Source organism: Heteronotia binoei, chromosome 5 (genome assembly GCF_032191835.1).
Source record: "Heteronotia binoei isolate CCM8104 ecotype False Entrance Well chromosome 5, APGP_CSIRO_Hbin_v1, whole genome shotgun sequence".
NCBI classification, from domain to species: domain Eukaryota; kingdom Metazoa; phylum Chordata; class Lepidosauria; order Squamata; family Gekkonidae; genus Heteronotia; species Heteronotia binoei.
The window spans coordinates 84,096,612-84,111,672 of record NC_083227.1 but is presented as its reverse complement, the minus strand read 5'-3'; the positions used below and the strand labels follow the sequence as shown (position 1 = coordinate 84,111,672).

At 42.1% G+C, this 15,061-nt stretch overlaps 1 protein-coding gene across 5 annotated transcripts in view; it reads left to right on the top strand.

Annotated features, from left to right (window-relative positions):
- Positions 1-15,061, top strand: part of CELSR3 (cadherin EGF LAG seven-pass G-type receptor 3) — a 98,242-nt gene that overhangs the window by 61,146 nt on the left and 22,035 nt on the right. For 3 of the 5 annotated variants that reach the window (XR_009555440.1, XM_060239712.1, XM_060239711.1), the window contains exons 10-20: positions 430-615; positions 934-1,044; positions 1,483-1,651; positions 2,441-2,582; positions 3,540-3,660; positions 4,481-4,664; positions 5,714-5,815; positions 6,752-6,766; positions 10,352-10,446; positions 11,307-11,516; positions 14,719-14,902. Coding sequence is in view for 4 of the 5 variants with exons in the window: in XM_060239712.1 (XP_060095695.1) it covers positions 430-615; positions 934-1,044; positions 1,483-1,651; positions 2,441-2,582; positions 3,540-3,660; positions 4,481-4,664; positions 5,714-5,815; positions 6,752-6,766; positions 10,352-10,446; positions 11,307-11,516; positions 14,719-14,902 (1,519 nt within the window). In the remaining variant the exon portion in view is untranslated. The remainder of the gene's footprint in view (positions 1-429; positions 616-933; positions 1,045-1,482; positions 1,652-2,440; positions 2,583-3,539; positions 3,661-4,480; positions 4,665-5,713; positions 5,816-6,751; positions 6,767-10,351; positions 10,447-11,306; positions 11,517-14,718; positions 14,903-15,061) is intronic. The other 2 variants (XM_060239715.1, XM_060239713.1) reach the window with 1 other exon arrangement.

Here is a 15,061-nt window from a genome sequence, read left to right as displayed (position 1 = left end):
GGGGCTCTGGAGGAGCTGTTTTTTGAGGTAGAGGCACCAGATTTTCAGTATAGTATCTAGTGCCTCTCCCCAAAGTACCCCCCAAGTTTCAAAATGATTGGACCAGGGGGTCCAATTCTATGAGCCCCAAAAGAAGGTACCCCTATCCTTCATTATTTCCTATGGAAGGAATACATTTAAAAAGGTGTGCTGTCCCTTTAAATGTGATGGCCAGAACTTCCTTGGAGTTCAATTATGCTTATCACACCCTTGTTCCTGACTCTGCCTCCAATGTCTCCTGGCTCCACCCCCAAAGTCCCCAGATATTTCTTGAATTGGGCTTGGCAACCCTATTCGTGAATTAGAAACAAGGAGTAGGGCTAACATAAGCTGTCTCATCCTTGCTTACTGGGAAGAATTTGGTTTGTTTTGACTTTGTTATATCTTCAGCTGGACTCCGGCCTGCTCTCCTTCATGGTGAACAGGGGCTCTGGACGTATCACCAGGCTCCTCCTGGACCACATGCAGCTGAATGATGGGAAATGGCATGATCTACAACTGCAGCTACAAGATGTACGCAGTGGCCGAGAGACACGCTATATCATCACTCTCAATCTGGACTTTGGACTCTACCAGGTGAATTCTGTGGGTGGGTGCACATTGTGTACACATTGTGGGGAAGCATAGGACTAACGTATACTCTGTCAATCATATTCCATTCCTCACTTTGAGAACACATTTTCTTTAGGTCTCTGTTCTTATCCATGTGTGGTCACTGGTAATGGTGCTCTTCTTGGCTGATGGCTAGGAACTTATGGAATCAGTAGTACTTTTGTTACTGGTTCTGACCTTTATTGAAACAAGGCTTACCGGAAGGTGAGGCATTAATCTGTAAGCAAGTGATATAAGCAACAATGTGTATGAAATTTCTGTTTATATGATTTCTTTTCTCAGGACACCATAGCTGTTGGAAATGAGCTGCATGGCCTCAAAGTTAAGCATCTCCATGTTGGGGGAATCTTAGATTCTGGTAAAGTGCATCGTGGTTTGGAGGGATGCATCCAGGTGAGTTCCCACAAGGTCCAATCATTCATGATTTAATTCAGAGATCGGCAACATCTACAAATGGGAAATTAAAACCCCTATATCAGATGCAGTGTGGAAATCTTCTTTTCCAAAGGCAAATTTCTCTCTGGATAGTTATGTCTTGAGTCACCGAGAGTCAGGGCTTCGTTGGAGAGAAAACAATGGCATACATTGGCATGCGCTGATGGGTAATTTTCCAGAACACTTTCTACCATGGGAGATGATGGCCAAAAGGTTCTTCCATATTTGCTATTGTGGGAAATCTAAGTGACTGACAGCATAAAAGCTAGAGTTAAGGATGCTTTTGTAAAGCTGGAATGAATAATTCAAGCCAAAGATCTTTTTTAAAAAAATTAAATCAGGTCCTGTGTGCTGGAAAAGCCTAGCTTTGACATGCCTTTTTCATTTGGTTTTCAGGGAGTGCACCTAGGTGATACACCCACAGGGAGTGCATTAGTCAAGCCCAGCAGCACTTTGAACGTGGAGGCAGGCTGTACTGTGGCCAACCCTTGTGACTCTAGTCCTTGTCCAGCCAATGGTATTTGCCAGGACAAATGGCAAACTTATTCTTGTGGGTGCCAGCCAGGTAGGAGCACAGGCTGCAGTTTTTGTTCCCTTTCTGTCTCTAACCATTGCTTGGTCTCCCCTCTTATACTCTCTTTCCAGTTTGTTTCTTTTCTGTGTTCTTCTTCCACTATTTTTCTTTAGCTTTCTCGTGGGTACTTTACCTCTGGCATTTAAGGTGATTCATGTGCAGCATTCCTGCCCATTTACTCCTGCATTGTATCTCCCTGACATAATAACTTGTTTGTGCCTTTAGCCAAGCAAAAACAGCCATTTGATCAAATTGAGATTATAAATCTTTTTACAAAACAGTAAACTAGGGGGGGAGACTCTTTTGCAAGCACCAATGTTTTCTTACCAATTTGGCCACAGTTTAACGATTGTTCTTACTGCCAGGAATGAGTACTATAAAGTGACATCCAATGTCCCAGGTTCCTTCTTATTGTCACCCTCAAACATCTTCATTTATCCAAGGCTTCCTCAAGCAACCCAGTCATTGGAAAATGAAAGTAATTGCCTAATTCAATAGTCAACTGAACTAACACTTTGGGCCAAAATATGTAAATCAAACAAAAGTACATAAATTTTACAGTTTGCATAATGTGTTCTGAATATGGCCTTTGGCTTTCTTTGTTGCAGAATTTTAATTGTGTTGGAGGGGAGGACAGAATTCAGAAGGGCTTGCACTGAGAGCCACTCAAATAAATTCGATTTGCATTAGAGAATTATCCCATCTTTGAAACATTTTTGTAAAGGGTTCCCTGAAAATGTGTATTGTTTCTGGCATGGCAGTGTCCATCTGTTCTTCCAGGTTACTATGGTGAGAGCTGTGTCGATGCCTGCCATCTGAACCCTTGCAAGAACAAGTCAGTGTGTCGGCGAAAGCCAGGTTCACCCCATGGTTATGTCTGTGAGTGCGGAGAAAACTACTTCGGACAATATTGTGAGCACAGGTGAGATTAGGGACCGCTTAGTGTTTGTGCTTTCTTTAGGAGCTGTATTTATTCAGAAATGCTTCAGCATCCGGCATGCCTAGCCAAGAAACATTTATCCACCTCTAAATGCTATTCCCCTATGCATATGGACTCTCCTGCTCCAGGAATCCCTGTGAGGTTCTTGTATGGAGAAAGAAAACAAGGCTCCTGTTTCATCTATTGAATACAATCTTTATATATTCCTCTTTCAAGTGCTGGTTTATAGATTTTTTTTAATGTAGTGGACTGCAGAATGAGCTTTTGTTTCTAGCTGATAATAAAAGCAATTTTGTTTATACATCTTGTTACTTCTTTCTTGGAGAGACTATGGAACACTGAGACTTTGCCTTGCCATCCATGCCACTTTCAGTAGCTAATGAGACCCTTCCCTCAGTTTCCTCTGCCTTGGAGACATAAATCAAGTAATATGTGGTTGTCTCTAAAGCTGTTCCAAATGTTTGGCCATTTCATTTTTGAGAGCAAAAGTACTGTTTCTGAGATGGGGTGAATATTTCTGTCTTGAAAACTTTGTCCATTGCCATTGTTTCCCTGATCTGCTGTTGTTCCAGTGCTATGTGGTATTCTTCCCTAAAAATATTCATCCAGCCATCTGGCAATACCATAATAGATGCGAGAACATCTTAACACTACCTAGCGAGTTTAGATTTTGCTGTGTAAAGCCAAATGAGAGAGAGGGCAATGCTTTCTGGATCAGTACTTCCCAACTGCTGAAAATCAGCAAAACAGGGAGTGCTTTTTTCTAAACTGTTATTGAAAGTTTTTGCAACATACCCCACTTCATCCAAGTTTGTTATGTGTGTTTCACTAAAGGTATTGGTCCACTTTGTATAAAACACTGTGAATAAAGTGACTTGACAAAAATGCAGAACAACTGATATTAAACCCCTGGATATCCACACCCTGTGTCTCTTGCAGGATGGACCAACAATGCCCCAAGGGCTGGTGGGGAAACCCAACATGTGGACCCTGCAACTGTGATGCAGCCAAGGGATTTGACCCAGACTGTAATAAATCCAATGGGCAATGTCGCTGTAAGGTGAGATTCTGAACCAACTCTTGACACAGCTCATAATCTGGAATGTTGCCTTTCACCTGTATCCATTTTTAATACACTTCGGTTCACTCACTGTTTCCTCTATGGGGACCCATGCAGGCTTCTTATAATATCCATCCTTTCCCTCTCTCAGCCCTTGCAGCCTCTGTTAGCACCCACCCACTCCTAGCATTTAACTGAATGGATCTGAATGGATGTTTTAAGATTACTGAATGCCATATTTGAATTGTATTGAAATTAGCACCAAATTGTTTTATCTAATGTTTTAATTTAAACATTTTATTGTTATTTAATTATGAATTTGTGAGCCACCCTGAGCCTGCTTGGGCAGGGAGTGGGGGGGACATAAATCACATGAACCTAAACCTAGATCCCCACTCCAATGCTAGGAGAAGAGTACATAGAAAACTCTGGATTATTGAGAGGCCCAGTGAAGAACTCCATCTTAGTACCTCAGAGGTCTGATGGGCAGGGAAGATTCAAAGCAGAAGTTGGCTACAAGCATGGTGGGAGGACAACCCTTTCTGTAATACAAGAAGTAGCTGTTTGTAGCACTCTATGGTATTCCTATTCATCCTGGCTGCCTGGGCTGCCTCTGCTATCTGCTGTCCTAACTGTGGCCCTCTCTTTTTCCCACCAGGTCTCCCCCCCACCGCCTTTCTTCCACTTTTTTCAATAGGCTCCTTTTGTGGCCAGTAACCCTTGCCTCCAGTTTTGTCATCCCTGTACTCCCACTACTCCCCCTCTTCCTTTGACCCAGCTCTCTAACCACCTTCCCTGCTCCTCTCCCTTCTTCCCACAGGAATTCCATTATCGTCCTAAAGGAAGTGACACCTGTCTTCCCTGTGACTGCTATCCCATTGGTTCCTCCTCCCGTTCCTGTGATCAGGAAATGGGCCAGTGCTACTGCAGGCCAGGTGTAATTGGACGACAGTGCAACAGTTGTGACAGTCCTTTTGCAGAGGTGACTCCCAGTGGTTGTCAGGGTGAGTTTGTGCCAGGGATATTTTAAAACAGGTCTGAAGCAGGCGCCTCTCTCCCCATTGTAGTAGGGAATTTAGCCCACTGGCAACTGCCTCATCAATTAGAGCTGGGCTGACTATCTCTGGAAAAATAAAATTATCATCTAACATTATGATGTGGTGAATGAAAGTGTAGAAGAAAGACCTGTGGGCAGACAGCAACTTATTTGTGGGGAAGGGTCTTTGAGATTAATTTTGGAAGGAGAAATCTGCCTCCTCCACTCAATAACTAAACCATTGTTTTAGCATACAAATATAGGGAAGTAGAACAGCAAAACATAGAAAGATTCAGTAAGACAACCACTTCAGCAGTAAGACATGGTGGCTGACATATAAGCCCAAAACATCTGACAGCGATGTCCTTAAATCTCTTTTTAAAAACAAAATGGATTATGATACGTAACATGTTACATTTGCAGTAAAGTAAACAGGAAAAAAAGATTGCCCTGAACATTACATTTGCTGTTCCAATACTGATTAAATATTATCTAATTTGCTGTATGCTAGTCATCCTGTTGTTCATTTCTCATTTTAATACAATGAGCTATCCTATTTCTGCTATGTTTTAAGATATTCATCAGACATAGATTTCATACAAGCCCTGGCCATAGACAATAAATCTTTAGAAACTCCACACAACACCAATGCATTTCTCCTTTCCACCACTTCAGAAGTAGCTAAATCAATTCCCTTTGTAGCTCACATCCTAACATTCTTCAGTGAGTTCTATAATTCCTTGCCCAGTTCTCCCCCTGCTCCAGGTTGGATAATGCTGTTATATGTGTACAAAATAATCTGGCCCTCTATTATATCTTCAGTACTTCACCTTCTAGGTTTTATATATGATTTATAAGCATTCATAAGTACTACTTAAACATAACTTCATATTACTTCTCCCTCCGTTTATGAAGGTCAATACTGAGGAGTGCTTGGCATTTTCTTTGAAAGGCTCTTTGGGACGGAGCTCGTCCCCTTGACTCCAAATGACTTGGTTTCTGTGTTTGCCTTCACAGTGCTCTACGATGCATGTCCTAAATCTCTGAAAGCTGGAGTGTGGTGGCCCCAGACCAAGTTTGGCTTGCCAGTGGCAGTACCCTGTCCCAAAGGTTCCTTGGGTAAGCTTCTCAGGAGGCAAATATGTATAAGGTGGTTCTACACTGTTCAGACTCAGAGACTTTGCTAAGTCTTCTGTACTAAGATACTACATCTGTTATTCATTCATTCATTCATTCATTCTGTATTTCCTTTCTTCACTCGCCGTGCTACTCTAGCTAACTGCTAAGAACCATTGTTGTCCAAAAGGGTTTGAAGCCGTGGGGACTTATAATGTAGAATCTTGGATGGTTGTTGTCCTGGAAGGAACAGTCATGAAAGCAAACAGAATCTTCACTATAGTGATCCAGCTGAAGTTCAAAACTGGGAAAACAAAGTATAAAATCTCACAGCACAAAAACTCACAACACTAAAATTATGAGTTGACCCCAAATACCTCCAACATTTGGGCTTAGTTGATAATTAATTCACCCCTGGCTTGAGCACCAGCCCTTCCCACTAATTCAGTTGTTTCCTTTCCTTCTTTCCTGGTCAGAGATGGCCCAACAGCGTTTAGTACCACAGGCTGCTTACATGGCCAGGCACCCCAACACTACTCACCTGGCTGGGCACTGCCAATTGCCAACCACATGCCAGCCATGCTCTGAGCCAGTGCAGCCTGAGCAGGAGTGCTCCCAGCTACCAGAGGGATGGAACGGTGCCTGGTGCAACAGAACAAGTAGCCACCTGCTCCCTCTCCCTCCTTCCCTCAAGGGGGTGGGGCAGAGGAACACCTCTCCAACCAGCATAAATGGCAAAAGTCACATTATTGTTAGCAACAATTAGTTTCCCAGATCTGGAGATACACTTGATACAATACAACCAAGGCTCATTGCATATATGTGGGAACTTCCTGCTTTGTTCCCTTGCTACAGAGGCCACACCCCGGGAAACACATACTACATGTACGTTGCTTTTAACGCTGTCACTTTTCTCTACATTTTTTTCTTCTTGTGCAGGTTTGCGGGGTACAGGTAAGGCTTGTTGCTGTCCCACTTCCCTTGTTCTGCTTTACAAGGGCTGCTCTGTGTGGCTTTTCCATTCCCTGCTTCCTGCCTGAGAAACCACCAGACTCCACAATTTCCCCACCTGTCTCACAGGCTGCTGGCACTATTACTAACGCCTTGCCTGGCTCTAATTTCCTTGTAATCCCATGTGACCATCCCACCCCACTCCCCGCTGTTTCCCTTACCTTTTCACCAAACACTAACCTGCAAAAGACCACTTGCAGTCACACAATCAACCTGCTTAGCTCGTTTGCATATTGCCTTGATGCTCTTTCATCAGTTCTGAATGGCCTGATATACTGCTAAGTTCTACTGCTCCAAGAAATGGATGTTGTATTGTGCCTTGGTGTAGTATGCGCTTTATTTTCTCTTCTCTGCCATGGGCTTTGGCCAAAGAGTGGTAACTGGAGAAAGCTATAGAACAAGGTTTGAGACCAGTGGTACCTTTAAGTCCAACAAAGTTTTATTCAATGTATGAACTTTTATGTGCAGGCACACTTCCTCAGAAAAGCTACTTAGAACTTGAGAAAGGGGGCTAATTGCTGCTCGTTGTGCTGCTTTCTCACTACTGGATAAATCAAGGGAAGCGAGAGAAATTCTTGGCTGCCTCTTAGAACTAAAGGCTATTTCACATGTTATACTCCTCAAGGAGTTGTGGCCAATCTTGACAGATGTGTATTTTTAGAAACATTCACTCGGTGCATACATTTTTAGTGAAATACCTTTTTTAAAATGCATGTGCCACTTTCATGGTTCATCTTAGTGCCATGATTGCCTCTTTCTAGTAAGAAGAAAAAAGGTCAGCTAAAAAGTTCAAAATCAAAAACCTAAACTAGATATGAAGAACCACCTGCCTGTTATGCGCTGTGCTTTGTGAGTGGTAGCCAGCAGGATGCTGTGATTATAGTGTTAGACCAGAACCTGACTGATCCAGATGTCAAATTCCCACTCAGCCATGAACCTCTTTAGGTGACCTTGGCCAGACATGAACTCCAAGCCTAACCTACATCTCAGGATTATTGTGAGGACATAATGAGGGTAAAGGGGAGAAATGTGTGTGCTTTGGGACTCCTAATAGGAAGGATGGGATAAAAATATATAGATAGAAGAATGCTGATCCTTACAGATGACTAACCAAAAGCACTGGTGTTGCCACTAGAACCAATCTTTCTAGTTGGGTAATGTGAAAATGTCAGGATACACAGAACCCCTCTGAAGATGTTATGTTGCTATCAGTTAATGTGGAATGGAAACCCACATGGGTTTTCCGTGCACATACAGCTTCCACTTATATCTATGTGGACCATGTGAATGGAAGCTGTATGTGCATGGAAAATCCATGTTTTGCCCAATTCACATTTTATGGCAATCACATAACACACTCCCAAAACACACGGCTGGCACACTTTCTGCTTTGCAACACAACATAATGTCTGCAGAGGGCTACATTTGTTTCCTAACCACTTACGCATATAAGCCATATTGTCTTTGGTGGCGCCTTTCAAGACATGCTAACCCAAATTAGAGCCAGGTATGAGCTACAGAGCTTGTTTTTACCAGATCAAATCCAAGAACATGTAAAGGAACAATAAGAGAAGCTGAAGGCATGCTTTATATTGAGCTACAGCACAGCTTGGTTTACTCCATTTCTGCCCGCCCTCATAGGCAGCAGCTGCCCAAGGACTTGGTTCTTTCCTTGCCTTCATGTCTGAGATGCCAAGGATTGACCCTGGGACCCGGTACCAGCAAAATGTGTACTTTACCACCATTAAGGCCTCTGGAATTACTAGGAGAGTGTCAGTACACCAGATTTAGATTGTGGATGATCTAGAGAACATTAGAGAGAGTTCAACTGTGAGAGGAGAAGCCAGTTGTTTCTAGTGAGTTCTCTTGGCTCCAGCATTGACTTGAATAATCCTGGCCCTGGCAGAGCTTCAAAGTTTTCTTTTTGTAAAATGACAAAAATGACAGACTGATGAGACCAACTTGGAATGTTAAGGGATCACAGCTGTTGTTACCCTGCTGATGTTTTTCCCATTCAGGTCACTGCCGAACATACTTCTAGTGTCACTGGTGAGGATGGCAGTTGGTGCAGATCATGTGGAAGATACTGCTGGTGCTGTTTGTGATAACTGATGGATAGCATTAAGGAGAACTTAATGCTCCTGCTAGATATCTATATTGTGTTTTATATAGATATCAATAGTGTGGGCCTTCTGGCTTTGGTGATCCTGGTGACATTCTAGTGTTCTAGAAAGCTGCATGGCTGTGTCGTGCCACAAATTGTTGCAATCTTGTGCTTTAGTACAGTGCCCAGTGGTTTAACACTTAAGAAGGTCACATTCCCTTAATGTAAAACATGTAAGTCTCCAACCCTTCAAGTCAAACCTCTCCCTCCCCCCAAAAAAACACCCTGAAAAACACACCGGCAGTGTCAGAGCCTGTATAAACTGGCTCCTGGAAAATTTGGTGCAAGATAGATTGATGCGAATCAGAAGCAAGGGGGGATGGAGTTCTTAAACTTCTCCTTTCCTATTGTGTATCCATTCTGAATTGTCCACCAAGCTTCTCCCTCTCCTCTTCCTTCCAGTCATCCCAACACATATTTGCTGAATCACTCCTCTTGAATGTGTTGTTGCCAAATATGTTAAATTTTGCAAACAAACTTAGTGGGGGGGTGAAATGAACAAATTAATCCCAACCCGGAAAAAGTAGGTTGTGCTTGTCCCAGATGAGGCAATCCGAGTAATTTATCCTATGTGGATTCTACCTACATTTGGGGGAAGAAATTATCATAGAATGAGGCAGGGATGTTACTTCTGCTATCCCTCAATGGTACTGTTTTTAATTTGAGCAGCACCTCACAAATTAATACAAGACCCCCACCCTTTATGTGATGGGTTCTGCAGGCATACAGTGAGAGACAGTGCATTCTCAGGAGTGCATGAAGCCATAGCACTCAAGCTGAAGCTAACAAAATACTACCTGGTAAAATTTCAATTCCACACTGATGCTGATTTTCAGCACCTATTTATCTATCCACCCTCAAGGGCTTGAGCGATTGCTGTGGTATCCCAGAGAGATTTACAAAACTAGAAGAGTTAACAGAATTGAGGATCAGTTATGTGGGTTCTCCCACTACAATATCTGCTCTTTAAAAAAAAATTAGCCATCCAATAATGGAGAAAATTATTATACTATGTGGCACACTATACAGAGAATCAGAGACTGATTTATTCTGTTCTCAACAACTCTCCCACAGCTTGACAATATTTAATCTCAGCATTTCGGAGAATACTCATGAGCTCAAATTAATGCACATTAAATCAGAATTGTTAGCAAATTACTTGCTAGTGAAATTAGGGTTTGTACAGCCTCCTCTGATGCGGTTCCCTCACTGGTGCTACTCCTTGGTGTTACTGGTGTTGCCAATGCTTGGTTCAGTAATTCTGATCTGGCACACAGTGCTTGTTGTCTCAGCAGTCTTTCCCTGGGCAACTGCGGTAGAATGGCACTTCCAGTTTGCAACATTTATATTGTTCCTTCTCTCAGGTGCAGCAGTTCGGCACTGTGATGAAGAGAAAGGTTGGATGGAACCAGATCTGTTCAACTGCACGTCACCTGCCTTTAAGGAGCTCTCAACACTGGTATGTGTTCTTCTTGGCAGGTTTAGGTGAGCTGTTTTATCTTGCTCATTCAGTGCATCAGACCTGTACAAGCAATACAATATATGTACTTGCCTATATTGACACCTTAGTCTATACAGCATATGCAAGGTACAGCACACATAGTGTATGATATCAGCACATGGAATATGGTACTATGTCAAAAGTTGTTTTCTTGGTGTCTGTGCCACAATAATGCTTTTCCTCCTATATTTTACAGAAATATTTTTTCTTTCTGTCCATTCAGATATTTTTGTATTGAACTGAACAACATTGTAGAGAAGGAAATAGCATAATACTTTGTGCTCAGTAAATTTATATCCATCTTAGACCAACATGGGCATTTCAAACAAGGCAAAGGAAATTATAGTGGATTAATAACATTTCAGAAAGGATGCTGGGAGTTAAACCTTGGCTCCTGAAAACTATTGCAAAACTTTTTTTTTTATTAAACTGGTTTGGTTTCAAGATGAGATCACTACTTCATCCCACAGTCCTTTTCCCAGAGGGTTAAATAGCAGAACCATCTGTTAGCCAGATGTTGTATTTCTCCTGGGGAAGTAAACTGCTGTGATATCATTTTTGGACTGAAAGTAAATTTTAGATCCTATCGACACAATGATTTTCTTTATAGGTGAGTACTCAAAATGGCTTGTTGTTCTCTGTCACCAGTAGACATCCATGTACAGGCTTCTAGTGATCCCCAGCTGCACTTACTGCACTAGTAACCCAAGAAACCGTTCTCCTATCCATTTAGTTTTAGTCTTTAAACCAGGAGACAGGAACTAAATTTCTGTTTTCATATGCAATTTACAACCCCCTTCCCTTTTCTGTGTTATTAGCTGGAGGGTCTGGAAAGGAATGAAACTGAACTGAATACCATAGAAGCCAAGAAACTGGCCCACCAGCTACGGGCAGTGACAGACCAGATGGAGCGCTACTTTGGCAATGATGTTCATATCACATATCGCCTGCTGTCCCACTTGATGGCATTTGAGAGCAGGCAGCATGGCTTTGGCCTCACAGCCACCCAAGATGCCCACTTCAATGAGGTAAGCCCCTTTCCCATGACTCAATATGTGTTGGAATTGGATGAAGGGGAATTTGGATTTCTGGAACGCCTCTTTCCGATCTTTCTGGCAAGTAGACTGTCACTAAAGGTGGGGGTGGCAGGAATCATACCACTTTGACTGTTAACACAGTTGAAGCTGCAGGAAGCAGACTACAAAGGACGCAGCTGAAGAAAGGCCCACGTAAATGTAATGGAATATTTCTTACTAGTTTTTACTTGTAATGTGCAAGGTCAGCCCTTGAGAAAAGATGGCCTTGCTCTAGACAGCTGAACAAAGGGGTTTCTAGTTTGCATTCAAAATCTTATGGCACCTTGTTCATTCAGCTAGCTGAAATCTGGCTTTGCATTATGTGCCACGGAGCAATTGCTTGGTGGCTCTGCACTAGTTAGGGTTGCCAATCCCCAGCTGGGGACAGGGGATCCCCCGGTTTGTAAGCCCTCGCTTCAGGGTTATCAGAAAGCCAGAGTGTTTCTGCTGTCTCCTGGGCACTCCATTATACTCCATGGAGACCAATTCCCATATGGTATAATGGAGAATTGATCCGTGAGTATCCAGGGCTCTGGAGGAATTATTTTTTGGAGTAGAAGCACCAAATTTTCAGCACAGCATCTGGTGCCTCTTCTCAAAACACCTGTCATGGTTAAAAAAAATTGGACCAAGAGGTCCAGTTCTATGAACCCCAAAAGAGGATGCCCCTAGCCTTCATTATTTCCAAATGGAGGGAAGGCATTTAAAAGGCTATGGTCCCTTTAAATGTGATTGTCAGAACTCCCTTTAGAGTTCAGTTGTGCTTGACACACACTTGCTCCTGGCTCCACCCACAAAGTCCCCAGATATTTGAGTTGGACCTGGCAACCATCACACCAGGTCTAGGAAATAATTGTCTAACTACCCAGAAAAGAAGGCACAAAGAAAGCTCTTACTCTTGAAAGTTTATACCCTAGAAATTTTGGTAATCTTTAAGGTGCTATTGGACTTGAATCTTACTCAGATACACACACACACAACTTAACTGATCCTGACTCTTCATCTAAAAAGAAGTTGGTGCCAGAGCAGCAGCCACACAGACACTTTTCCAGTCCCTCATACATCAAGAGGGGCACTAAGAGAGGCTGGCCAGAGTGTTATAAACAGAGTTGTGCTAGCTACATCCCCTTGGTTACTTTTGTTGAACCTTGTGCCCTTTCTAGTAGTCATGTCTCATTTCAAAAAGTATGCTTGTAATGTAACTTTATTTATTGGGTTCAATATATGCAACAACATCAGGAAATAAAAAGAATAACCATCTTATTCTTTTTTCTGGAGCCCAGTAACTTCTTCTTATGACCAAAGCATTCTAGCACATGTGAATCCTCTGAGCAAGTGATTGTGCCTGTTTGCTCCTTCAGCAACTTGTGATGTTATCAGGTTGTTGCTGCCAAGAACTGCAGTGGTTGCTATTGAGAAATGCCAGAATCTTGACTTCTTTCCAACTTCCATTTAATAGGCTGAGTTGTGAATCAAGAAGCACCTATCATCTGTTCAGTCTTATCCAAAACTTCTCCTGTAAATGTTTCATAAGTTAAAACATGGCCACATATCAAAACTATTTCCTCTGCCCTTTCAATCTTTTCAACATCTTCCATTACCTTTCCACTTACATTGAAATGGTATTAATATAATATACCATGTCCTCTTGGCTACATAAAATATTTCTCTAATCTAAATAGAAGCATTTCACTTCCAAATCTCTTGCCATTCCTCCTCTGTAATTTCTTCTCCGGAATGCTTTGCACAAGTTTGCATACATGACAGTTTAGCCTCCTTTTTTAGTTTTAACAAACTCTTACTCATTTCAAAAGAAGGCCTCTCAATCAACCTCAATGCTCTGTAATTACTGATATATAAATAAGTGGGACCTGTTCAAGAGAGATCCCTAATCCAGGTGAAATATCTAACTTGAAGGCAAAATAGTAAGATGATCTTACCTCTCCCAAGGCAGCCTTTTGTAATGCCCTCTAAAATCTACATATTAACCAGACAGTAAATGCATCTTTCGCTTTTCCAAACAAAATTAGGATAGATGTTAAATGGCAATAGTAACAGTGTTTTGAAGCTAAAGCTTTTTTCTTTTGAGATCAGACTTTTAGAGAGACAATAATAAATCGTCTTCACTCTTAATGTGCTACTCATGAGCTCAGGAAATAATTGGCTTTACAAGTAAAAGACAAGATGATCAGAGGACTCATGTACACAAAAATATCTACAACTTCCCTCAGCCCTGAGTAGTCACATTCACCTGGAAGCAAAGTGTAGCTATACTACAGGACTGTAGAACTGGAAGATAACAAAGAATTATTTCAACCCCCATCCAAGTCAGGATCACTGATCCACAAGTTCTCCAAGGGTCATCCTACACAATCTAAAATAATAAATTGGGACACCTGTCTCAATCTTATTGGAGAAAAGCTTCACATGACTGAAACAGATAAGCCAAGGCAACACTCTCTCACCTTACCCCTGTGCTTTCTAGACAGTGAAGTCTGGGGAAGATTGTTTCTGAACTTCAAGTATAATGGAATCAGACTTGGAGTAAAGGTCTTAACACAAGCCCTTTGCCTCAGAAGGAGGGAGAGGTGAAAGCCCAGAACAGCATACGGAAAAATATCTTTAGTTTAGTTGACCCTATTTTGCTACCTCCCATGGCACTAAAACATAAGTCACAAGATGCCATTTCTAGTAATACTGAATTATCTCTTGTGTACAGTAAGAGCTGGTGCAGACATTACTGTGTCCTGCTGACCGCTGCAAATAACTCCTCAAGCAAATGCTGTTTGCAAGAGCTGTGCAATACCTCAAGCAGAGCCTATCTCCACAATTTAAAAAAAATCTATGAGTTACTAAGAAAAGAAATGGGAAATATTTACAATGTAGTTGACATTGACTATTATTATCATATTCTGAAAAGCCTACATCTGTGGTTTTCTTGCTATTGCTGAGCACATATATCTGTAATCCTTTACACACTGTTTTGTGCATAGATCCTACATGGGAGGTGGGGGGTATTTCTGAATAAAGACACATAAGATCAAGCTGACCTGAACTTGATAATGGGAAATTAAAAAAAAAATAACAGCTCTGTGAAACTGCTTATGAAAGAGGATTTAGAGCTTCAAGTTCTGTCCATCATCTCTGTCCCCAGAACCTGCTGCAAGCTGGCAGCTCAGTGCTAGCACTAGAGAATCGGGAGCACTGGGACACATTGCTACAGAATGATCATGGTAGTGCAGGCCTGATGGAACAGTTGCGAGAGTACACAGGCACCCTGGCCAGTAATATGAAACTCACCTACCTCAACCCTGTTGGTGTGGTGACTCCCAATATTGGTAAGTATTGACTCAGCTGGGGTCAGAGGGCCTGTGTAGTTTTGATATGGTAGTCCATTGACACACACACCCCTTGCAGGGCTGCTAGTAGAAAGGCAACAAATAATGGCCAGAATAAGGAATGGCCATTGGGGATGGGCATGCCAGTTAGCATGCTTC